The sequence below is a fragment of the Protopterus annectens genome, chromosome 11.part0 (genome assembly GCF_019279795.1).
Source record: "Protopterus annectens isolate FY-2018-M chromosome 11.part0, PAN1.0, whole genome shotgun sequence".
Classification (NCBI taxonomy): Eukaryota; Metazoa; Chordata; order Ceratodontiformes; family Protopteridae; genus Protopterus; species Protopterus annectens.
Window position 1 is genome coordinate 1,304,023,829 of NC_056745.1, and position 27,586 is coordinate 1,304,051,414.

The 27,586-nt window shown below is 41.6% G+C and overlaps 1 protein-coding gene across 1 annotated transcript in view; it reads left to right on the forward strand.

Moving 5' to 3' along the window:
• The window catches only part of GTF3C6 (general transcription factor IIIC subunit 6), a 472,341-nt gene that overhangs the window by 99,776 nt on the left and 344,979 nt on the right, over window positions 1-27,586 (forward strand). Inside the window, exon 2 of the mRNA XM_044088626.1 lies at window positions 3,029-3,109. Within this exon, the coding sequence (XP_043944561.1) occupies window positions 3,029-3,109 (81 nt within the window). The remainder of the gene's footprint in view (window positions 1-3,028; window positions 3,110-27,586) is intronic.

Here is a 27,586-nt window from a genome sequence, read left to right on the forward strand (position 1 = left end):
TACTTAAATATACCAACTCTGAGATCGCACTACATTGAAGTAAACGGAAATTTCCACCTATGGAGATTTCCGTTTACATTTTCGATGTTTTGCGCTTTCGGTGTACTCGTGTCAAGAATATCGTATTTGATATTCTCGGACTTTGAGGATGTAAAGTAGACCCCCTAGGAAATGCCAAGACAGTGAGGAAGAAAAAAACAAGACAGGCTTATGCAGTCAGGATCCATTTTCAAATGAGATGGTTTCCACTTTCAATAAAAAAGTGTTATACAAAACACTTAAACACTTCTCCCTTCTCACAGCTTCTTCTGATTTCCCCCATTTGCTAGTATTACAACTTTCTTATTTCATCCAGTGTGCCTTCAGTTTTGCATTCCATTCTGGTATCCCTTGCTGAAGCTCTTGTTTAGAGCTTGCCTGTAATGCTACATCATCTGCATACTGCAGCTTTCTTCATCTGTCCTCTCTTGACTTCTTTGTTAATGTAGTTCATCACCAGTATGAACAGCATACTTCCACTGGGAATCCCTTTGTGTGTCCGAACAGTGTTCGTAGTGTGTCATTGGGTCCTTGTGCATAGCCTGCAATAATTCTACCAATGTTTGTGGGACTTTGAACCTCCACAGGACTGCCCAAATCAGCTTTCTTGGGACCCGTGTCCTTATGACTTCTCCACGTCTAGGAATGCCCAGTTGCATTGTTTACTCATCCGTAGCTTTTTCTCAACTGTCTGTCTTCACTGCAAACATTGGGTCAATTGTGCTGTATCCTGATCTGAATTCAAACTGCTTATCTCCCAAGGTGCTTTTAGTCTACATATTCATTTATCAGTTACCCTCACCAGAACTTTCATGCAGCGCCTCCCACAGTTTTTTTTAAACAATTTTACTAATTTTCAAATATAAGCAATCAATTACATAAAATATTTACAGAAAATCCAATAATGAAAGAAAAAATAACTAGAAAAAAAACACAACTAAAGGTGCCCACTATAAAAACTACATTAGATCTTAGGATATATAAATAGCTGTATAAATAAACAGACTCTTTATGTAATAAAACTTTTAACTTATACCACATATTATATGAATAAGTATTTCTGATGGTTCTTGATTTAATGGTCAACAATTCCAAATGACAAACTTCAGTAATGATATTCATAAATTCTGAGAAAGAGGGTGAAGTATCAGATTTCCAGTTTCTAGTTATAACCTTTCTTGCAACAGTTAAAATAGACCAAACTAGGGATATTTAATTTTTTATACTCAAGCAGGAACTGGTGTATTGAATAAAACCAATGATTTAGATAGGACAAAGTTCTCTGAGAATAAGGCCTGAAGAAAGTTGTTTATGTTGTCCCAATAAGTTTTAAGATTATGCAATCAAAAAATATGAGAGACCAGTCATCCTTTGAGGAGGTTCTCTGGTTCAATTGTTGGCTGCGGTGCCTTCTGTGTGGAGTCTGCATGTCCTCCCTGCATTCGCATGAGTTTCCTACAGGTACTCCGGTTTCTTACCATCTTTCCAAAGAAATGCGTCTGGAGCATTTCTCCCCGAGCCTCCGCTGAAAATAGGCCATGTCCTAGTCAGACTTTTCTAGTCAACAAATGTTAAATAAGTAAATAAATAATTAATTGTGATGACATCTCTCACTGTCCTCCTCCTGAATAGTAGACTCTGGATCCCAAGTAAAGTGGCTTTGCTGCACTTCCCTTTCATCTTGTCTCCTGGATACAAAGGATGTCCAGCGTCCTCCTTACCATCATGTCATCCACTTCCAAGCTGTGTCCTGTCAGTGAACCTATATTGGGTATAGCAATCCTGCGTTCATGTTTGCAGGTCGATTGGTTTTATGTCCAGCTTTCACGCAACAGAGCTGTCCCAGGTAACCCAAGTGGGGCAACTGGACAACGACCTTACTTTCACTAGAAGAGTTTCTGAAATTCAAGCCTTGTATATAAATCCAACTTTCCTGGTGTTCCAGGAGGAGGAAGTGTCATTTAAGACTAATCTTGCTTTATGCCCAAGGCAGCCACTGAGACAGACCTTATTTGGCCATTTTGCTGACATGCTTCCCTAACTATTTAGACAAAGGCGAATTTCTGTAGTATTGCATGGATGTCCACCAACAGGTTAGATTTTATGTGGTCTGAATTAAATGAATTGAGAAAGATTCACAATGTCTTATTTTATTTTTTTAGAAAACGTTTTGGGTTCTAAAGTTACAAAAGTTAGTTTGTCCATGTGGCTTATGGACTATATCAAGTTCTGTTACGAAAACTATAGCAAGATGCTGCCATCTCTAACTACAGCACTTCCTGCTAGAGCAGTGAGTACTTCTCAGGCATTCTTCAGTAATGCAGCCTTAGTTGATATTTGTGTATCTGCTGCAAGGCCTTCACTAAATACTATCACAAGACACTGTAAGCCAGATGTGATCTCTAAGTCTTCCTTCAGAGACACCTTGATCAGAGATGTGTTCTCACAATGTTCATTCAGAAGAATAAACTTGGGACTCTGTCCTGTTGGTTGGTTGGCTAGACTTCCCTTTCCATATGCAGACATCCTGCACTTAAGATGGAGTTGGATGAGTAGGTCCATCTTTCAACATACCCCATGCTTCTTCTCCGTACTTTGTGGCAGATAGGGACAGGAATAGTGTTGATGATATGGTATACTGCCTCTCTTCCAAGTGGTATGGGTATACGAGAGATCTGGGGAGTAAGCTCCTTGCTAGAGCATTGTGAGAAAAGGAAATGGCCAGTAGCTTGGGGAAAGTTTTACATGTTGAGCTGACCAAAAACATACAGTTTCAGTCTTCTTGACTGATGGGCATGGACCTGTTTAACCATATTTAACTTGATTTTATGTTATATTTCGTCATTCAAAACCATAATTGATTGCTCTCTTTGTGTTTAAAAAATTTAAAATATGTGCACTGTATTAACATTGTAGTTTTCTTTTTGTTTCTCATGTGTATTGATGTGAATTGTTAGTGACTTACATTTAAATGTTTTCCTCTTCTTAGGAACAGTTTGTACTGGTTGAACTGTCAGGAGTTATTGATCCAGATTTTCTTACGAGATCCGATAACAAGTGCAAGATACTGGTGAGTGAGTGCATGATCCCAAAGACTGACATTAAGCAGAAAAGAATATTAGAGTTACCAGATGAGTGCTGAAGATGCCAGTAAATTGGCTCCAATTTCCTAAAAAAACAAAACAAAACAAAAACATGAACCGTGAGCAAATGTTTTATTATCACATCTTAAACATAACAAGTAAAATTACTGAAACTATATAAGCTTTTTTTTTTAAAGCCAGGTACTTACCTTAAATTGTTAAAACTGAGCCACACCAGTAATTAAGGCTGAATTAGTTATCACATAGATCACTTAATTAATAAACTAGTAATGTTTTTCTTAACGTAGGTTTAAACTAAACAAATTCCTTAAGTCACTGCATACTGTATTAAAACCCAGCAGTCCTCTTTATATTCTGTGAGTGCACAACACTCAACATCTGTATTATCGTAACATCTGGAACACTAAATTTAAATGCATGGCTACCTTCAGATCCATTTGTGTTTTAACAGTTTCTTTATTTGATACACTTCTATGTTTTTATTTGTGAACTTTTGATTACTTTTTCCTGCACAAAAAGCTTGATATGCTATACATTCTGTAGCTGCCGTATACATAAATATGCATTGTTTTACTGTCAGCATAAGATTTTTGCTTATATGTAATGTTTATAGGGCATGCATAGTTGTAAGTCATTTAATGTGATGGCTTGCTGCACAACCATAGAATAGATACAAGCCTATACAGCTAGTATGTGGTCCAACTAAACTGTCATAATTTTTCTAACACAGTACTTTTTTTTTTTTACTTAGAGCTGTTGCAACAGTTTATGGAGATGCTGTCTGCTTCATAGTCAGCTCTCCTTCAGGCATCAGTTCATCTGCTGATGGAGTTTTGTCTGTCCCAGTTGTGGTTCATATCTCTCAGTAAGTTTGCGAAATGGGACTTGCTGCCTAGTCCAGACCTCCATTGTGGCTTCCTTATGATTTACTTGGGGACTTGCACCTCAGCTACCATTGTACATGGTGTTTTTTACTTCCTTTAGCCTTAGTCCCCTCCTGCATCTTAAGAGCATTTGAAAAATACTTCCTTTATGTCTAGTGTTTTTTCTGAATCCATGCCATTCAGTACAACCAGGCATAACCACCTGTCAACCACATGCTTTCTGTCATTTCCTCTCCTATCATTCCTTTCCAGATCTGCTGTACACATTTCCCCTTTATTGCCCTTTGTTCTCATGTCACAGTCACTCTTGTTGTTCTGTTTTTTTGAGTGAAAAAGGGTGAGTTGTGCTAACCTGTTCTCACACATCTTGCGCTCTCTCTTCTTGGCACCATCCTTGACACTTTCCAATGCGTTATTAGCAACATTATGATATCCCTTACCTTTGTAGTGCTTCCAGAACTGCATAGATTACTCCAAATATGACTTTAGCTAGAATGATAAAGGGAAAGGATTGCCTTCCTCTCTCTTTCTGGATTCCACCCTCCACCAGGTATAAATATCAACAGTTGATTAGCTTTTGCCATTACCCTTTCTTGTTTTGCCTGATTTTGTTTTTTTTTTCATTGCAGTAATCCCCAGATCTTCTCTTGTTATAGTTTTCTGTACTCTGATTCTTACAGTTTGTACTTTCAGCCCCTGGGTTATTTCTTAGGAACAGTATCATGTATTTGGTAATAATGATTTGAAACTGCCACCTTTTAGACTATGCTTGCACTTCTCCTCCTTAAATCACTTTTGCTGCCTCGTGTTCCCTCCTTATCAGTCTTGGTGTCATACAAAGAGATCCCATTTTTCATATGCTTTGTGAGAGCCAAGACAAACTGAATACAGCTGTACTGCTGACTGTGATCATATCGTTTGGCAAGCATGACTCCCTTGTAACTGTCAGAGTGACATCACACCCCTGAAAATTGATCCCATTGTTAGGGATCTGGCAACACTCCCTCGAAAACTGATCCCATAGTTTGGGACTATGTCAACAATTAGTTGTTTTTTGATCACTGCATATCCACTGTTGTAAGGAAGTCCTTTTCCACTGCACAGCTTATCTAAAGGTGTTGCACCCATATCCAGTGATGCAAGTGCTCCACTGTATTTGGCAGTCAGTAGGTTGAGCATTGAGTGAAATTCCTCTTTCAATATGTACCTGTCCAAACACTTGTCAAAACTGGATAAAAAAAAAAGCTGTCTCACTACAAAAAAAAAAAAAAGAAAAATCAGGGGCTTAAATCGTAAAAACTATGCAGACCATCTCATACTCTTGTCCCTCTTCTCTGTATCATACGAGCTACTGAGAGCCGACCTCTGCCTTGAATATCGGTCTTCTACAGACCATATTGTGTAAGTCCTGTTACACATTAACAACTCCAATGATATTCCAAACACCCATTCAAGAGATCCCAATCTCTTTTGCAAAATAAATAAAACCTGTTGAGGTATAGGTTTGTATCACAAAGAATACAGTTTTCCATTCCACCTAAAGCAAAGTACTTCACTTACTCTTCTTAAATATAATTGTGATAAATGGGGTGATAACTGCAAATTCAGCCCTGGTTAAGCATTCATGTCCCCCGTGATTAAGTGAAACATATAAATGTTCCAATATAATCCTTGGTCGGCCTATCTCTGGGTTATTTGTATGGAAAATAAAAGGGCTAAAAATTACTGTGGGAATGTAAGGCTAGGCTTCTTAAGATCCTCATGGATCAGTAGCTTAGCAAGTACCTATGAACACAGTAGGACATCACATTTCTTTTCTCTCTGATAGTTTCTCCAACTGCTACCACCTATCTCTTGTTACATAATCACTTCTGTATACATCTTCAGTTTGTTGCCAACTTTTGTCCCTTTCATCTTTGTGGAAGTAAGTGATGCAAAACTAAGTCAAAGGCTTTGCTAATTCCAGATAAAGCACATATATGGACTCGCTTTTTTCCCACTTCTGTAGTAATGCAGTCAAAGCACTGAATTTGGTTAGTTTTGTCAGGATATAACTACAATGAAAGCATGGTGGAATTCACTGAGCAGCTCAAATTTCTCCAGACATCTTGAAAGCCTTGAGTTCAGCACTGCTTCCATTGTTTTAACCTTTGTAAGAAATCATGACTTGTTAACGTTTATAGGCAGGCAAACTGTTGTTTTTTTTCTTGTAATTACCAGTCCTTGCACTTTTAATCTCAATTTTAGTAAAGTCCTGTACAAAAGCAATATTGTAACTGCAGTACATTTATTTTAGCTTATACCAGCTGTGAAGATAGGTGACGGCTGTCAGCCTAGCCAGATAGAATTCTGTAGATAATTCTGTTATTTGTAAATATTATTGTAAGCCCACAGGCTTGTTCTCTTAAATGTGAAAAGACTGCATTGGATAGTGAACTGCAAAAATGTAACAACAGTGCACTCTGCTGTAAGAAAGCTAAGTCAAGCATTTCATGAATGTCTTTGATGTCAAAATTCGGAGCCGATATGTCTGGATGAAGGAATTCTGCCTGTTGTTTTGAGGCCAGAGTTAATGGCTAGAATTTGCATGTATAATTTCTTTTATTGCTCTGGTTTCTGACTAGGTGTAAAGAATATAAATGTAGTTTCTGTTAGCCTGGGAACACCAGAGAAGTGTGAAGAATGATGGCATGTGAAACAACTCTGTGTTATCAATTTAAAGAGAGAGAATCCGAGAGCTCTGAGCATTTTGTCTTGAGAACATCCAACATCACCAGCACTGCTTTAGTCTATATGCAAGTTGTTTAGAACTGTGTTTTCTCTTAGTTATAGCTAGGAAATAATAAGATTAAACTAGTTTGTTTTTTGTGATGTCAGAACTTTTCTGCTATGTTATATTAAGTATTTCTCTGTGATCTCTGAACTCTTGACTGGCACTGTGTAGTAAGAAATATTATCTTGTGTTTTTATTTATTATTATTTTTTAAAACCTTTCAACTGTGGCTGTTTTGTGTAGAGATAATTTAAGCTGTAAGAGTACATTGCATGTATATTGTGGTACTGTACCAAGTCACTCCAAATAATTCTTGACTGTTTGGTTGCACTTACCAGTTGGATAATAATATTGCGTAGTAATAATTGAACACCCTTCATAAGGGCCTTTTGAGTAGCTGATAAATATTAGCTGGGTGGTGGCAGTGATTTCTACCATGTAGACTAGGTAAAAGGGGCAGAGCTGGAGAACCTGTGCCAGCCTTTTCTTGAGTGTCTGTGTGGTTGGATAAACTCTTATCTCAACGTGTGTGTGTGTGTCAGCTACTTGGGTAGGGACACGAAGCACTGGTTGGACAGAGAAGGGTGCTGGAGGTTTTAGCTTGCCCACTAGGCTGACATCTGGACCCTGTAGGTGCTCCAGTGGGGAGTCTTATTGGGGACCTGGAGAGAAAGGGGAGAAACCAGCCCCAGACCTGTGTGTGATCTCTGTGCTATTAAGGGAAGTTGTACTTTACTGTGTGTGTATGGACGCCCATCACTGGTGTTAGTGGTGAGGATTGAGGCTCCTCAATTGCTGAGCCAGTGCACAGGCATCACATATTAATTGTTTGGCAGTGGTGGGATTTCCACACCACATATTAATTGGTTGGCAAATACTAATTGGCTTGTAGCGGTGTGGGAAGTGTGGATTAAGCTTGTGTACAGTGATCACTGAAGGGGTTTTGTACTCTAAATCAGCTACGCAGTGAATACTCAGAATTCAGATCACAATTGTTTTATTTCTTTTGTTAGCTTAGTTAGTCAGGGAGAGCAGGCAACATTAAAGTCAGAGCAAACCTCTGAACCGATAAAGGAACCAATGTAGCAAACAGCAAAATAGTGAAGAAAAAGACAAACTGGTTCCAACACAGCACTCTTTAATAGCAACACAACAAGGTAAGCGCTTTCATGCATTACATCCGCTTCCTCAGACCAAAATATTAAAACTCAAGTCACATCTTTAAACATACTAGCAGTCAATGAGGCACACTAATCACTGAACCAATTTAACACATTCATTGCCTTGTCTAAGCAGTGAAGAAACTAACATCAGTGTGTAAATCAGCAACACTATAAAACATAAATTGCAGCTCAAAAATTGCTAAGTACATAATTAAAACTGACTCTGGTCTATCACATAAACATAAATATAAATTCTAAAATGTATTAACATTTAAATATACTAAAATATATAAAAAAAAAATATATATATATATATATATATATATATATATATATATATACATACATATACATAAAATAAAATCTGTCTAAAAATATGTATATAAAACTGGTCAATCTTGTGGACATATAAAATAAAAACCATAGCAAATATATATATATATAACATAGATTGACCAGTTTTATATACATATTTTTAGAAAGATTTTATTATATGTAGGCTGAGGAGAATGAGAAACTGCTATGCCTGGAAGCTGAGGAGAAGCAGAGGCAGCATGAGAAGGAGATGCTGACTCTTCGCCAGAGTCATGGAGGTAATGTGGAAGGGAGTAACTGGACCCCAGAAGTACAGAATGTCAGTAAATTTCTTCCGCAGTTTAAAGAGGAGGATAATTTTGATAGTTTCATTCGTATGTAAACAGTATAATGTTGACCAAAGGCTCTGGGTACGGTTTCTGACCCGCTTACTCCATGGTAAAGCTGTAACTGTATTGTCTAAACTTGCTGATTGTGAATGTTTTGATTATACTGCTGCTAAAAATCACTTGTTAGAATGTTTCAAGCTAACACCTGAAACTTATAGGAAAAAGTTTTGTGAGCATAGACGCAAGGCAGATGAAAGTGTGTGTGAATATGTTGCTGAACTGAGCACTTATTTTTATAGGTGGGTGAGTGGATGTCAGGTCACCACTTCTGAAGGGCTGGCAGACCTTTTGGTGAGGGAACAAGCCCTTAGCACTTTGCTTGAGGACATGAGGATCTGGTTAGCTGATAGACAGTGTGCTACTTCAGATGAGTTGAGGAAGAAGGGAGACCTATACCTAGCAAGCAGGGCATCCCTGCACAGGAAAGGGACCCCCAGTACTGCTCATGGGTCTAAAATAACCTATGGTGAGCAGCACAGACTGCCCCAACAGAATCTGCCAGTAGCAGGGGAAGCCACTAGTCCAGGTACATGTCCAGGACCTAGGGTTAAATGTTTTGAAAACAACCAGTGGGGGCATGTGGCTTACAGATGTCTAAGGAGGCAAGGTGGGGAACAAAAGGTGAGAGAGCCAGTAAGTGGGAAAGGCAAAATGCCAGTAGTAGGTTGTCTTGAGACAACAAGGGTACTGAACTACCATCCTGCCGATGTCCTGATAGGGAAGGATTTGGATGAGGCAGTACCATGTGCTTATGCAGTTACATGAAGTCAGGCTAGGAGACAAACATGTGGGTCTGGTAGCCTGGGGAGACGCAGATAGACAGCATACTTGCATCCAGTTACTTCATGGAGGGAGCTACTCTGTAGCAGTGAAACTGAAGGTGAGCCACAGCTGCTTGTGGGTACTGATGTTCCCTTGAACAGAGGGACTGCAAAAGTATAGGTGAGTAGTAGTACCCAGGCTGACAGCGAGGCACCACTATCAGAGGATGCCAGACTTCCTGTGGAAGAGGAGCTGGGAAGGGTTACAAAGAGAGAGTTGAGAAAGGGTCAGCTGTCAGACCCTACATTGCAAGGCCTGAGACAGATAGCTAGTGGGGCACCTGATTCTCAAGGGAATGGGGAATCTGTATACTGGGACAAAGAGTTACTGTATAGAGAGTGGACCCCTGAGGGAGGGCTAGAAGGTGAGAGGGTACAGCAGTTGGTAGTGCCTAGGACCTACTGTCTAGTGGTTTTAGCCATAGCCCATGATATTCCCTTTGCGGGTCATATGGGCATAAAACATACAAAGAGATATATTATGCAGAACATCTATTGGCCTCGAATTTCCACAGATGTAACAGGGTACTGCAGGACCTGTGAGCAGTGTCAAAAGGTAGGTAAGGTAGGAGACAAGGCGAAAGCTCCTTTGATGCCTTTGCCTGTGATTGAGGAGCCATTTCAGAGGGTAGCTATGGATATTGTGGGGCCTTTGAGTACCCCAAGTTCCACAGGGAAAAAATATATCCTAGTGGTAGTGCATTATGCTACACGATACCCTGAGGCCGTGGCTCTGTCCTCCCTTGGGGCAGAAAAGGTGGCAAATGCTTTGTTAGAGATTTTCAGCAGGGTCAGTTTCCCAAAAGAAATACTGACTGACAGAGGTGCCAATTTCATGTCAGACCTGCTGGCTTGTCTGTGGAAGTACTGTGGGGTGAAGCACATGAAGACCACCCCCTACCATCCCCAGACTAATGGTCTTGTTGAGAGGTTAAACTCTACAATCAAGTCCATGCTATGGGTATTTGCAGACCAGTTTAAGAGGGAGTGGGACAAATATTTGCCCCATCTGTTTGCTTACAGAGAAGTTCCCCAGGAATCAACAGGGTTTTCACCCTTTGAGTTGTTGTATGGGCATAGGGTGAGGGGACCTCTAGATTTAATTCATGATGAGTGGGAAGGTGAGTGTGACCCTCACAAGGAGTCTGTTGTGGCATGTGTCCCACACCTCAGGACAGTGCTCAGGGAACTCATGAGCTTGGCCCAGGAGAACCTGGCAGAAACCAAATGACAGAAAAAGGTGTGGTATGACAGGAATGCTTGATCTAGACAGTATGCTGTGGGGCAGCAGGTAATGGTTCTCATTCCTGTCGGACACAACAAGCTACAAGCAGCTTGTAAGGGACCATACAAGGTGGTAAGAAAGGTTGTTGTTGTTGTTGTGTCTTTCGGCTTTTCCTGGTTAGGGGTCGCCACAGCGGAACTCCAATCCGCTAATGATTGGCAGTTGATTTTTACATGCCGAGTTGCCAGCCCTGACGCATAACCTTTAACAAAGGTACACCCATTCATGCATGTCTCCACGCAGAAGACACTCTAGCTGAGAATCGAACCGGACAGCGTCTTACTGTGAGGCGACAACGCTACCGCAGCACTACCACTGCGGATAAGTGATGTTAATTACATGGATGACCTGCTAGGCAGGAGCACAAATTGTACCATGTTAACATGATGAAACCTTACCATGATAGGGAGGCCCATGTGCTGAGTATTTGCAGTGGATTGCAGGAGGAGTCTGAGGGAAATCTGCTGACTGATCTTCTCAGTGAGGTTCGGACTGACACCTCAGTGGAAGGGGGTAGCAAAGTCCCAGCAGCTATCTCCTACCCAAGTTCGAGAAATCCTAGCAGTGTTACAGGAGTTTGGGGACCTATTCACTGGGAAACCAGGGTACACCTACCTGATTCAGCACCAGGTGGATACAGGACCCCAAAGGCCTGTTAGGCAGGCCCCTTATAGGGTGCCTGAGAGAGTCAAACAGACTCTGAGGGAAGAGATACAGGAGATGTTGGAACTAGGGGTGATTCAAGAGTCCAGCAGTTCATGGGCCTTCCCAGTGGTGCTGGTGCCAAAGAAGGATGGCAGCACGAGGTTCTGTGTAGACTACAGGAAATTAGATTGTCACACAGAGTCAGATGCTTACTCTATGCCTAGGACAGTTGAGGCCCTAAAGCAGCTGGGTGGGGCTAAGTATCTTACAACCACTGATCTTACCAAGAGTTACTGGCAGGTGCCCTTGACTCCCAGTGCTAAAGAGAAGTCAGCCTTTGTGACTCCTTTTGGCTTGCATGAGTTCACAAAGATGCCTTTTGGGATGAAGAATGCTCCAGCAACTTTCCAGAGGCTGGTAGATCATATCCTAGCAGGAGAAGGAGGGTTTGCCCTTGCTTACCTAGATGATATTGCCATCTACAGCCATTCCTGGCAAGAGCATCTTCAGTATATCAGGGAAGTGCTGGGCAGACTAGAGAGGGCAGGGTTGACCATTAAGCCCAGCAAATGTCAGGTGGGTATGGCAGACGTCTCCTACCTGGGACATGGAGTGAGGAGTGGTAAGATTAGGCCAGAACCTGCCAGTGTAGAAGCCATTCAGGCATGGCCTGCACCTGTTACCAAAATGCAGGTGAGGGCATTCTCAGGGACAGCAGGGTACTACAGGAAGTTCGTCTCCAGTTATAGTACCATAGCTGCTTCCCTCACAGACCTGACAAGGAAAAACGGGCCCTATAAGGTAGTGTGGACCACAGCATGTGAGCAGGTGGCATTCCAGAAGCTTAAAGAAACTTTGAGAAGGCCCCTGTGCTAGCCAGTCCAGATTACAACAAGGATTTTTTTGTGCAGGTGGATGCTTCAAACCATGGGGTGGGTGTTGTACATTGCCAGATTTCTTCAGAGGGAGAAGAGCACCCAGTGGTTTAGCTCAGTCGTACGCTCCAACCGAGGGAGGAATGCTTTGCAGCTGTAGAAAAGGAATGTCTAGCCATAGTGTGGGCTCTGCAGAAACCTCAGCCTTATCTGTATGGAAGAAAATTCATTGTAGTGACAGATAATCTCCTAACATGGTTACACAGAGCCAGCCAGCAAAATGTTAAGTTGCTAAGATGGAGCCTAGGGTTACAAGTGTATGATATGTCAGTGCAGCACCACAGTGGGGTTAGCAACATCAGCGCAGATGGGCTCTCAAGACAGGTAAGGGTCTAAGGTATAGTCGGACAGACCTAACCCTCTCAAGCAGCGTTTCTCAAGGGTCACTTGAAAAATTAGCTTGAGTTCTGTGTGTGGGGGGGGGGGGGTGAAGATAGGTGAAGGCTGCCAGCCTAGTCAGATAGAATTCTGTAGATAATTCTGTCATTTGTAAATATTAATGTAAGCCACATGCTTGTTCTCTTAAATGTGAAAAGACTGCATTGGATATTTAACTGCAAAAATGTAACAATAGTACACTGTGCTGTTAGGAAGCTAAGTCAAGCATTCCATGACTGTCTTTGGTGTCAAAATACGGAGCCGATATGTCTGGATGAAGGAATTCTGCCTGTTGTTTTGAGGCCAGAGTTAATGACTAGAATTTGCATGTATAATTTCTTTCATTGCTCTGGTTTCTTACCAAATGTAAAGAATGTAAATGTAGATGTTCTTCGTGTTTCACTGTTGCAGTCATTACATTTGGGTAATCTGCTGGCAGGTTGCCCTCAGTTAGCCTGAATTCCAAAGTCTTGGGTCCAGCGTCGGTTGCTGTCTTTTCTTCCATGACGTCAGGTCGTCAGGGGTATAAAACATGCAGCCGATGCCATTTTCTTTACTTTTTCTTGCCCCCGATGTCAGGTGACCCCCAAAAAGGTAGCAAAATTATATATAATCAAGCAAAGTTCATTAGCACTCTTCAAGAAAGATCTTGATGAGTGGATGGGAAATAGGAAATACACCCCGGGGATCACTTCTGTGGCTCTGCTCGACAGGGGCACAGGAAATTAACTTTCTTGGGTGGTGTAAGCCAGGGAACCTTGTTGGCTAGGCTTACTTAGGCCCTTGGGCCAATAGCCTAGTACCTACCTGTGAACCTTGGATCCAAATGTCTACAGACTGCTTGCATTGGATTTGTATGAATCCAATAACCCCATCAGTTAAGTAGGGTAGAAGACCACATGGATCTGTCATTATGGTTAGTCATAACTTTCCTTTGATTTTACCAGACTTCAAAAATATATATTGAATAATTAATATATATTTGTAACCAACTTTGCAAGAGGGAAAGATTATAAAGGTTTCCATGATCTCACCTGTAGTGCAGTTACATAATCTTTCTACATTGCATTCTAGCTACTCACTGTACTGTGCTAATTAGAACCCCCTGATTGTTTGACACTCACAAAGACAGCATCATGGTAACACTGTCTGCCTCAGAAGTGTGATCTGTAGGACATCAACAGAGAACTGTATGGTGGTGGTGAGCTGACAAGTGTAGTGATCCTCCTCCTTTGGCATTTCACTGAGCAACATACTAGTAGCCCCCCCCCCCCTCTCCAAAAAAAAAAAAATCCACAAACCTCCATTACATGTAAGAAAATTCTTTGCTGGCTGTGGAGTCCCCTACACTGTAGGCAAACCTGTTACCCCATATTACCCTTTTTACCATAAAGCTGTGATGATGGTGAGCGTCTGACAGTGGAGGCATGCCCAGCACCAGATGACCCTCCAGCAGTGCCTTCATACTTAAGCCACTTATGCAGGCGGCGTACAGCACTATTGAGTAGGCTGATAACTACCTGCCAGCATGCTTTACCAAGTAGCTGCTGGAGCTAATTGATAAAGTGCAGCTTGTTTTATAAAGTTCCTGCTTGATAAGGCATATTGTACTGTAACTAGGTGCTTTACTCTGTAGCTTTGTGCAGCATTGTCAGGCTACACACTGCTACTTGTCATTTCCAAGTAGTGGAGCACTGGGTATGTATTATTTTACTAGGTGCACAATTCCGAGAACCAGGAATGGGACTGCTGTTTACATTTGTGACCATCCATAACAGCATACTGAAGATAGTGTACAAGATGCATTTACATATCTGCATGTTCTTTCTCTGGAATTAACCCTAGCTGCTGTGCGCTCCTGGTCCTGGTGCCAGCAGCTATTTTCCCAGCTCTACATCCTGCCTATTTCAAATCCAAAACCTGGAGTCTATCTGCCTGCCAGCTACTGACCCTTTTCAAACTAATCTGCACTCCCACTGGACTGCTATCCCAGTACCCTTCCAGTAAAGAAGTAAACATTTCCAAGCTCTGCATCTTGCCTATTTCAAATCCAAAACCTAGAGTCTATCTGCCTGCCAGCTACTGACCCTTTTCAAACTAATCTGCACTCCCACTGAACTGCTATCCCAATACCCTTCCAGTAAAGAAGTAAACATTTCCCAGCTCTGCATCTTGCCTATTTCAAATCCAAAACCTAGAGTCTACCTGCCTGCCGGCTATGGACCCTTTTCAAAATACCTGCACTCCCACTGGGCTGCTATCCCAGCACCCTTCCAGTAAAGTAGTAAACATGTATGTGTATTCCCTAAACTGGCAGTAAAGCATATGCTTGACATTTTTTACTTTTGGTGATTAAAAGCTCGCTTCACAGCCAGGACAGCCAGCAGCCATACCCTATCTCTGCCCTGAAGCTAGCATACCTTCCCTTCTCACTGGCACAAGCCCCTTCTCCTGAGTATTTTCTAGTTTCCCAATTCCTATATCAGCCTTTCTCCCAGATAAAAATTCCATTGTAATATATATCCTTTCCACTAGGTGGCACCCTTATTCCAGTCAGTCCTACACCTTATTTAGTTAGCCCTTTGGCTTATAATACTAATAGATTACAACTCTGTTATTCTATGCCCCACTCTTTGCATACTCTTAGCTTTAAATCCTACTTTATCAATTATCATCTAGCTATTCTCTAACCTGCTCTACTACTGTATTCCCACTTATCTACACATAACTAAACTTACCTTAATAAACTTCTTCCACTGATTGTTCCTCTTGAGCTCCTTCCTTCCTTTTGTGCCTGGCTCAATATTTATCACTGGAAATCTCATTCCCTGTTTGTCTGCATCCTTTCCTCGCCATAAGGTTTTTATGTCTATTGTCTAATTTCTTTGTGTTTTCCCTTCCCCCTATCCAGCTTCTCACTGTTGGTTTATCTCCCATTTAGCCCTACTGACTGCAGGAGGTCTAATTTCCCCGCCCTCTTTATCTGCCTTCACTGTTACTCCCCTCTCCTTTCCACCCCCTACTCCCCCTGTATCTTATAAATATTAGTAACCCCTCTAGGCGCCATCTTACCTTCTCTGGCATTAACCCTGGCTGCTGCGCGCTCCTGGTCCTGGTGCCTGCGACTGCTGTAATTGATGCACTACCTTCCCTATACTTTTAAGCTGATTTCTAAATGTAATAGCATAGAAGCGTGTTTTAACTGCTAACTTCTGCTTCAGCTACTCTAATGTTGGATTTCTACTGTTGCAGCATGGTAGCATGTTTTTCTTACTAAGTATTACAGTCTCACTAAAGCTGTGTCTCTTTTCAAGTGCTTTGAAGTGTTATATTCTTTGTGTATTTCTTGCTAAAGTTTTCTAGTTCTCTATGAACTTTGAATCGTTGTAACACTGTTCATAATTGCTAAATAACAGGAATTAATGTGCTAGCTTGCATAATACCAAAAAGGCTGGTCTGTGTTTATGTCACCCACGTGGAACTGCTAGAAGCAACGAAATGTGCAAAGGTGAAACTTTTAGTGCTACAGCTGCTGTTTGGCATATCAGTTGTAATCTCATATACGTCTTAGCTATTTCTAGGGATATTTGTCTAACCTGCGTCTAAAACAAATTGTGAAGGTTTTACACCTGATTTGAAGGCTGTGGAGTTCATTAAAGCACCACGCTTTTCTTAGCATTTTAGCCCATTACCGGGAAACGCTGTGCAGCTACATGTACTACACCTCTTATTGATGTGTGTCTAAAACTAATTAAGAAGGTTTTACTCCAGATAAGTAGGCTGTGGAGCTATCTAAAGAACCACGCTTTCCTAGTATTCTAGCCCATTGAGGAACGATGTGCTGCTAAGTGTACCACATCTCTTCCTTAGTTCATTACAGCACCATGATTTATGAAAGTTTCTAGCTCAACAACGAGAAACGCTGAACTGTTATGACTGCCTCTTCATTTATTCATACCTTATTTTAACTATAAATTAAAAAGAATAACCTGTAGGAACTAGTTCCTTTTCAAGTATTCCCAATTCCATTTATGCCAAGCTACCTCACTTCTTTATTGCATGTCTCCGATGAAAGAATGCTAGTAGGGAATCAACAGGGGAACTAAATGCTGACTTTATTTAATATGGCTAAGCTTTGAAATGACTCTAAGAAAGCACATAGCTTCCGTTTAGCATTCTGCATGTGGGCAACACAAGACAGTAGGCTCTCTATTAGTTATGAAAGAAGCTGTATGTGGAAAGTAATACTGCCTGAAGTTCTTGTTTGGTGCACTGCTTAAGGCAATGAGCCTATCAGTATTGAAATAGTACACATTGTCAAAGTTACATTTTGCTTCAGCACTAGTAAAGCTAGATGTGCATATTATTAGTCCTGTAAATATTGTACCCCTGGTGCCTATTAGTCAGCCTGCATATAAAAAGCCAATATAGTTGGTAGAATTTGCCTACATTAATACCTCTTTATCTGAACAATGACACAACAATATCACTAAGATTTTCCTAGTAGCCTTATACAAATGTGAACCTAGTGTTTAAAGACTTATCAAGGGTTCTCTTGCAGTGTATTGAGTGACTGTTTAACCTACATTTCTGGCTTTTAGCAGTACTGAATGAATGTAAATTATTGCCTTACCTGCATAACATAACTTCCTGTACTAAGTTTACTTCTTTTTTCCTCCCTCTCTTCCAAAAGTTCCCAGCTCTGCATCCCACCTATTTCAAATCCAAAACCTAGAGTCTACCTGCCTGCCGGCTACAGACCCTTTTCAAAATAACCTACACTCCCACTGGACTGCTATCCCAGTACCCTTCCAGTAAAGAAGTAAACATGTATGTGTATTCCCTAAAATGGCAGTAAAGCATATGCTTGAAATTTTTTACTTTTGGTGATTAAAAGCTCGCTTCACAGCCAGGACAGCCAGCAGCCATACCCCATCTCTACCCTGAAGCTAGCATACCTTCTCTTCTCACTAGTACAAACCCCTTCTCCTGAGTATTTTCTCCCTTCCCGATTCCTTGATCAGCCTTTCTCCCAGATAGAACTTCCATTGTAATGTATAACCTGTCCACTAGGTGGCACCCCTATTCCAGTCAGTCCCGTACCTTATTTAGTTAGCCCTTTGGCTTATAATATTAATACATTACAACTCTGTTATTCTAAGCCCTGCTCTTAACATACTCTCAGCTTTAAATCCTACTTTTACAATTATCTAGCCATTCTCTAACCTGCTCTACTACTGTATTCCCACTTATTTACACATAACTAAACTTACCTTAATAAACCTCTTCTACTGATTGTTCCTCTTGAGCTCCTTCCTTTTTTTGTGTACCCGCTCCGTTCGCCCTGCGGGCTCACTCCTCTCCCCTACCCCCATATCCCACCCACCCCACAGTGGTCCTACCTATATTCATCACTTACCCCTCCCTCCTACATAGTTACCCAATAGCAGTTCCTTCCTCTTCTCCCTCCCTCCCACCCAACATAGGAATTTTCCCTCCTCATTCCTCCCAATCACAGCCTTCCCACTTAAACTCTTTTCACGTCTTCCTCCCTCCTTAAACAATTAAAGCCCACTTATCTTTACTAGATTTCCAAAACATTTCTCTCCTCCTATACCTTCTCTGCTTCATAGACATCCTCCTTTCTCCAAATCCTCTTATACCATTCTTCTTTTCCTCAATATGATTTTCTTAAGTCACCACTCTCTCCACACCCCTTGCTTCCTTTTTGTCTTCCTAATTCCTCTCTACTACACCAGCTCATTCTTCTCCACTGCTGATTTAATATTACTAACAAAAATAACCTCCTCACAACCCCATAACCTCCTCACAACCCCACCTTCACCTCCAATCCCACTCACATTACTACTAAATTTCTTCCTCACTTATACAGCCCAACTAACTTCACATATTCCACCCGAAACTCTTTACCTCTACAATTAAGATACTGTCTCCTAAACTACTCCTGGACTTACCAAAACTCACACTGTGCAAACTCAAATGGCTAAAGGATACCTCCTTTTCACAACCTTGCCTTTGCTGGAGATATCCACCCCAACCTTGGTCCTAGTCCCCCTACTTGCAACACCTACCCCCCTATCACCTTCCTCCCCCCCACAACACCTTAAAAATCTATACCATGAATGCCCAAAGTCTTAACAACAAAGCTCACCACTTTCAAGCTTGGCTATGCCACAACCAACCAGACATCTTAGCAATCTCTGAAACTTGGCTCAAACCCCATATCTCTGATGCTGAGATCCTACCCCCAGGATTTAATATTTTCAGAGATGACCGACCAAATAAGAAAGGGGGTGGTTCTGCCTTAGTATACTCCAACCTCCTCACCTTAATACCCCTCCAAACTCCAATTCCACACTTCAAGAACACAGAATTGACTGCTGGACTACTAAAAATGAATAAACACAAAAATATCTGCATCGTAGCCCTTTATATCTCTCCTGGTAACAACATCTCTACCCTCGAGGATATTCTCCTTTGGGCCTGTACTGAAATTAAGTATGAAACTTATATTTTAGGAGATGTAAATATTGACTGGAACAAAATTAATAGCACCTCTCCCTCCTTATCCATCAGTCTCTATAACTTTTCTCGAATAATTCACTCCATCACCTGACCTAACAAAGTAAATCCCCTTGGTTCCACTTTAGACTGGATCTTAGTATCTGATCCTAATAAAATAACCATCTCTGGCACGACTCCTGACTCCATCAGCGACCATTTCCCAGCTTTCATTCATCGCTCAACTTCCTCTTCCCCTCACCAGCACTAATATATTCATACCCGTAACTTCAGTAATTTCAACCCCACATCCTTCTCAAACATTCTCATACAAATGAACTGGCAAATTCTAAACTCCCTTCTTCTTGACAATGGTATAGAACCCTCTAAACTCCCTTGCCCCTCTTAGACACATGAGGATAAAAACTAATGCAGCTCCTTGGTTATCCAAAGATACTAACAAAATTATGCAACAAAGGGACAAACTTTGGAAGCTCTACCAAAATGATAAAACTTCCCAATACCCTGCTCCAATACAAACAGTACCGTAACCTAGCAAAACAGCTAATTACCAAGGACAAAAAATCCTACTATGTCAAACTCCAGTCCAACAACAACAAAAATCCCAAGCAATTCTGGAAATCAATAAACTCACTGCTTAATCCGGGATCCAGAAATAATCCCTGTCCTGACCCAAGCAAATCGGACCTTGAACTAGTCTCTGAATTTAACTCATTCTTCTTAGAAACTATTTCTGGCCTGACCAGGACCTTCCCCAACAATAACTCTCCAGCCCCTCTCTCTTCCTCATTCAACCCCACTAATACCTCTCCCCTCTTGTTTGACTTCAGACCTGTCTCTACTAACTCCATAAAAAGAGTACTATCCAAACTTAAACTGTGCTCTAATGCTCCTGACAATATTCCCTCCGCCTTCCTAAAATGTGCTGCTGATGGCTTAGCTCTCCCAATCAGCATTATAATCAACAGATCTATAAAGGAATCTTACGTCCCCAAACTCTGGCACTCAGCCTATATTCTTCCCCTTCATAAAGGAGGCAAAAACACCAGCATCTCTAATTTCCGCCCTGTCACTCTGCTCACACCAATCTCAAAAATCCTTGAAAAGTGCACTCACCCACAACTTATGCCTTACCTGGCCCAAAACAATCTTCTTACACCTACACAACATGGTTTCCGCCCAGGTCATAGTACTATAACTGCTCTACTCTCTTTCTTAGAAGCAGTCAATGTAGCCCGAGATTCTGGACATCTAGTCTCTACTGTTTTGCTTGATCTGTCCAAAGCATTCAACACCGTTTCACACAGATACCTTCTTTATCACCTCTCAAACCTCCATCTCTCCCCAAACACTATAACCTGGTTTTCCAGCTACCTATCAGATAGAACTCAAGCAGTCAAATGGAAGTACTCTATATCTTCCTTCTTACCTACCCCAACTGGCGTACCACAGGGATCTATCCTAGGGGCCCATACCACGGGGATCTATTCTAGGGCCCATACCACAGAGATCTATCCTAGGGCCCATGCTTTTCAATATCTTCAGAAACAACTTTCATACTGCCATTCCTGATGCCAAAATTGTTCAATATGCAGATGATTTTCTACCTTAGTCTGCTCTGCCTCTAACCTCTCAGAATTGCTGTCTAAAACACAAACTGCCTTCTCAACCACCGAAAATTGGATGTGCCAAAACCACCTCTGTCAACGCAAACAAATCAAAAATTCTACTATTCCCTCCCACAAAGACGTACTCCTACAACAAAAATGCCTTCAAAGTCCTAAGTGAAACTAACTCACCTATAGAAGTGGTTCCTTCCGCTAAACTACTTGGTATTACTATTGACGAACATCTCAAGTTCGATGTCAATATTCAACAAAATATTAAGAAAACCTACCAAAAGCTAGGTATACTGTATAGGAATAATCACTTTCTCTGTTATACTATGAGGAATACTCTAGCCACCACTTATCTATTCCCTTCCTTATTATATGGAGCCCCCCTGCTAACTAACCTGTCCTCCTCTATTTCCTCCAAACTAGAAAACTGCTATAATAAAATCTCACAATTTGTTACCAAATCTAAACCTTCTACCCATCACTGCCTTACCCGAAGATCCCTAAAGTGGCTTGAACTCCCAAACTGCTTAGACTTCCTCCAACTCACCACTGCACACAGACTTGTATATCACCCTACTAAATGTCCAGCGCTAACTAATATCCTCCCCCCTTACACCCCCAATAGAACTCTATGATCCGAGCATCAAAACCTAATTGCTATATCCAAACCCAAAAGTACAGCAGGCCAACTTCTCCTTGCTGTCTGTCTAGGCAAAAAATGGAATTCCCTTCCTCCCTCTCTAAGAACCATCCCAAACTCAGAAAACTACAAAACTCAGCTTACCAAACACCTGGCCACAAAATGGAAATGCAGCTGCCACCATCTAACCTAATCATCTTAAGTACATTCCCCTGGGGGGTTTCCCTCTCAGGTTCCTAAGCCCTCAATAACTCTCCTTCAGCTATGCTCCCACAAGCATTTTCTGAGCTTTCCCATCCATTATTATTATTATTTTTTTTTGCTTAGGATGATGGAATATAAACAAATTCTTAGGAGCTATCCCTGTACATTTAATAAAAATGCAGTTTAGCCAGGGCTTGACCTTTATTGTATCATTACATCCCACACAGTATTTTTTTTTTATTTTATTTTTATTTATTTATTTAACATTTGTTGACCGGGAATGTCCGACTAGGTTCCACAGATCCTGTGTTCAGCGGAGGCCCGGGGAGAAATGCTCCAGAAGCATGTCTTTAGAACATTTGTCATTAATCATGTGTCAGTGTTTTAACTAGTTCATGTTTGGGGAGGGTGGGCTAATGCGCAATTACTTCTTTATGCATTATTCACAGTTGTTTTTATTTTCCTGTAGGGTATTTGTCATCTGAAAACACAGTAAAATTCTTTTGTGATTGAAATGAGTCTTTGGTGTGTCTGTTGGCATCCTGCCAGAAAATATACTGTGAATAGTCTCTGATCTTGTTCACCTCTTTACTCTGTTTTATAAATGAACATAACAACAGTTCAGATTTAATTTGCTATCTCACTGCATTTGTCTGTGTGGCTTAAACAGTTTTACTGTGCACTAATTACATTGCAGAGGGCAGTTCTTATGATTCCTTAACTCTCAAATTTTGTGTGCAGGAATTGGAATTTGAATACATTAATCGAATGATGGAATCATTTATTAGGCAAGCAGTTACAAATAAAGCTTCATTTTCTGACTTTTTTTTTTTTTTTAACATGCATGTAGTCAATCTTTCCAGATGATTTACATTGTAATTTTTGAGCTCTTTACAGGTCAGATTGCCTTTTTTTTGTAGGCAAATATTTCATATTGGCTGGGATTCACAGATGGCTTGTACAGGGTTGTACAGTGCAATATTGCCAGTAGTTGCAATACCATTGTGTGTGCGATCCAAAGATGATGTTTGTATGACAGGGCAGTGGTTAAAATTGTTCAATAAACATTTCCATGTAAACGAGTGTTGTTGTTGTTTGTCTTTCGACTTTTCCCGATTAGGGGTCGCCACAGCGGAACTCCGTTCTGCTAATGATTGGCAGTAGATTTCCACGAATGCCAAGGTGCCAGCTTGACGTTCAACCTTCAACGAAGGTACGCCCATTTATGCATGTCTTTCGAACACCCACCCAACTGCGGGGAGGACATGCAGACTCCACACAGAAGGCACTCCCTGCACTCCAGCCAAGAATTGAACAGGAGAACCTCTTGCTGTGAGGCAACATCGCTACCCCTGCACCACCGTGGATGTCCGCCCAGGTAAACGAGTGTATAAATTCAAATTCATGACTATCTAAGTGCCTGAAACCCAAGCACTGTATGTATAAAAAAGTAAGTAGTAAAACAAACAGACAGATGATCATGAAAATGAAACGTCAACCAAGTTTGATTTTTAAAGCCCTTTTAAACCATGCAGTAGTAGGTGATTCCAAAGTGCAGGTTCTTGATGACTGAACGAATGTGAACCAGAAGATTTGAGATTATATGATGGAATAGAAAGAAGATTTCTAGAGCTGAAATAGAGTGGATTTGGAGGAATGTAGGTATGTAAAAGATCCTTCAAGTATGGTGGCTCAAAATTATGAAAAGCAAGGTACACCTTAAGATGCAAAATCTTATGCAAAATCTGAAGGTAATGCTACTCAATGCTAGAAGTCTAAACCTCAAAATGCACTCTCTCGAGGCACTCCTAAAAATGGAGAACATCGATATCTGTGCAGTAACTGAGAACTGGTTCAAGGCTCCAGAGAGCACCCCTGCAATACCAGGCTACAACTCTACCACACTTTTCGGCCACCAAACCAGGACCGAAACACTAAAGGTGGAGGAGTGTCAATATTCACCAAGGATATTCACACCACCAGGCTAGTTGGCCAGCACAATGTGTCTGAAATTCTCCAAGTGCAACTAACACTAGGTAAGACTGCAATCCAAATTGTAGCTTGCTACAGATCCCCCACCATACCCCAAGATTCTCACTACACCTTTCTAAACATACTGGAAAATATTAAGATAGAAACAAACACCCTAATACTGGGTGATTTTAACTACCCTGCCATTAACTGGGAAAACTACTCATGTCCCAACACCTTTGCGCAACGGTTCTTGGAATTCATAAATTCTAATGCCCTGGATCAACTAATCCATAGTCCCACCAGGGGCTCCAATATCCTAGACCTGGTCATTACCAACATGGGAAATCAATGCTCCATACCTATGGTCACCCCTCGTTAGTGAGGTCTGACCATAAGCTAATCACCCTTAACATCCACATCCCACCCCCACCCCCCAGTAAAGAAACCACCATAAAAAACTTCTCCAAAGCCAACTTCATGCTACTCAAGTCAGAAGTGACAAACTTCATAACACCCATGCAGACGGAACTGAAAGTTCAACTGCTGAATCCTACACTAAGGCACTGTACGAGCACATCCACTCATGCATGAATCGTGCCATCCCAAATAGAACCAAAATGCTCTCATCCAAAAAAGGAAGCCAATCTGGTGGTCCCCTGCCATAAACAAACTTTACAACAAAAGGAAGAAACTTTTGCAGAAAAGAGGAAAATCCCAGGATGCAAAAAACTCCCTTACTGGCCTCAGTAAGAAACTGAGATGCCTCATAAAATCCTCCAAAGCTAGTTACGAAAATAAAATTGCCAAAGATTCCAAAGACAACCACAAAGCATTCTATAACTATGTCAAGAATCTAAATGGCAATGCTCAGATCTGCGCTGAGCTAAAACAAAATGGCATTAAATATACTGATCCAAAGGATATTGCCAATATCCTGGCAGATCGATTCAGTGCCAACTTCACCTCCCTCTCACCCCCTAAATGGCCCATCTCAATACCGGAAGATTGCCAAATTCCAGTAATAACGGCCACACAGGTACAAAACGCACTCTCTAAAGCCAAGAATACAGCATCCATGGGACCAGATGACATCCCGGGCTGTGTACTACATGAACTACAATATGAACTGGCACCTCACCTAAGTGTCATGTTTAATCATAGCCTCACCTCAGGTTTCGTGCCCACTGAGTGGCAGAGCTACAGTTATCCCAATCCACAAGGGGATCCACCTTGGATCCCGGAAACTACCGTCCCATCAGTCTGACAAGCCTTATCTGCGAGGCCATGGAGCGTATTATCATGGAACTTATAAACAAAGACATTGGCAACCTTCAAACACTGGACCCCACCCAGTTTGGGTTTGTGAAGGGCCGATCTTGTCTCCTGAACCTGATTGACTTCTTTGAATCAGTCTCCAGAGCCATGGACAAGGGTAAGGTGGTCCACACAGCCTATCTAGACCTTGCCAAGGCCTTTGACACCATCCCCACTCTGGAATCATAGATAAACTTACTAAGTTGGGCATTAATCCCTATGTCACCCAATGGGTTGCTAAATGGCTTACTGATAGAACCCACACTGTAAAAGTAGCCGACTCCAAATCCAGCTCCAGACAAGTGACAAGTGGAGTACCTCAGGGTTCAGTCCTGGGGCCGCTCTTGTTTGGCATCTACTTCTCTGAAGTACAGGTCAACACTAAGGGACTCTGGCTAACAAAGTTTGCAGATGACTGCAAACTGGGAGCCATTATTGAATCCGCAAATGATGTGGATACTCTACAAAAGGGCCTTACAGAAACAGATGCTTGGTGCCAGAGCCATGGGCTCAAGCTCAATGCCAAGAAATGTATTGTTATCCCCTTTGGGAAAAAACATGTATCCATGAATTACCATATAGGTGGCAGTACACTAAACACAGAAAGTGTGATAAGAGACTTAGGGACACACAGGTGGACAGTGGTCTCACCTTCGATAACCACATCGCCACAACAATCAAGAAATCCTTCTATGTGGCACACCTCATCACGAAGGGCTTTTCATCCAGAAAAAAGGAGGTCATTGTCCCACTGTACTCATCCCTCGTTAGACCCATTATAGAATACAACGCCCCATTTGGTATGTACCTCTCAAGACATCTGCAGCAACTGGAAAGGCCTCAGAAATACCTCACTAAAAGAATCACAGGCCTAAAGCAGATGCCCTATGCTGACCGCCTTAAAAAACTCCAGCTATACTCTGTCGCATATCGTCTACTCAGAGGCGATCTCTGCTTAACATACAAGGCCATGTCAAACCCAGAGCTGTTGGACATGCTACACTTAAAGAAATCCCAATCCCTCAGAGCTACACGCTCCAGGGATCTAAACCTTGTCATCACAATAAACAAAACATGCTGGAGGGATAGGTTCCTGACCCAGAGACTCCCCAGACTCTGGAATAGATTGCCCATACATGTCAAGCAGAGTGCCTCTTTGGACCTCTTCAAGAGGAACCTTGACGATTGGATGGGAGAAAGGAAATTCACCCCAGGGATCACGTCAGTCGCCCTGCTAGACAGGGGTCCAGGAAAGTAAATAATGTGGGAAGAAATAGCCAGGGAATTGTTATGGCTAGGCTTGTATAGGCCCTAGGGCTGATAGCCTAGTACCAACCTATGAACCTATAAGAAGAATCTTATGTGTAATACAGTATCTGAATGGAAGCCATTATAAGGTGCACAGGACTGGTGTGATATTACAATGTCTTGGAGCTCCAGACTCTTAATGGGCAGCAGAATTTTGAATAAGTTGCAAGCATGTAAGCTCAGAATCAGGATGACCTGCAAAGAATTACAGTAGTCTAAACATGAGGAAATTAAAGCTTGAACTAAAGTAGGAAGGTCATTGGGAGGAATAAGGTGTCTGATCAATGAGATGTTTTGAAGATGGAAACAGGATGACTTGACAGCCGCTGAAATATGGTCCTTGTCAGACGGTCATCAAGAACTACAGTGAGATCATGCTCCTTAGACACGCATTTCCAGTTTTTTGCCATGAAACGAATGTCAGTTGTCAAAACTGGAAGGAAAGATTTCCTCAGTATAGTATGAAAACACAATGCTACCATTTTAGAAATTATGATTTTGAGCCTGTTGCTGATAGCCAAATCATGGACAAGTTCCAGGTCACAAGAAAAGGAATTAAGGCTTGACAATGAATCCTGAAGAAAGGAGAGGTAAAGCTGTGTCTCATCAGTGTACCAATGATATGGCATACCTCTTGAATGAAGAAACGTCTCCCAGTGACATAAGATCGATGGTAAATAGTGGACCTAGATTAGAGCCCTGTGGAAACCCACAATCTAGAGGGTATGCTGCAGAAGAGTTCAAACCAGACGCAACCTCTGACTGCAACTTGTCTGTTAGGACGCCCTGCTAGACAGGGGTCCAGGAAAGTAAATAATGTGGGAAGAAATAGCCAGGGAATTGTTATGGCTAGGCTTGTATAGGCCCTAGCGCCGATAGCCTAGTACCAACCTATGAACTATGAACCTATGAAGGAAGCAAACCAGTTTAGGACAGTACCAGAAAGGCTACAATAATCCTTCAGTATTTCTAAAGGAATAGAATAGCCTACTAAATCAAATGCTAACAAGAGATTGAAAAGGACCAACATTAAATAGTAACACTGTTCTCCCGCAACTAGTAGATTGTTAAAAGCTCTAGTAAGATCTGTCTTAGTGCTAAGTCTTGCCCTAAAAGCAGCCTGGAAAGGATCTAAAATGGCCTAAGTGAAAAAGACTCCAGTTGAAGGTAAACTACTTTCTCAAGAACCTTCCCCAAAAAGGGTAGGTTAGAGATTGGGTGATAGTTGTTGAGGTAATCAGAATCCAGTCTAG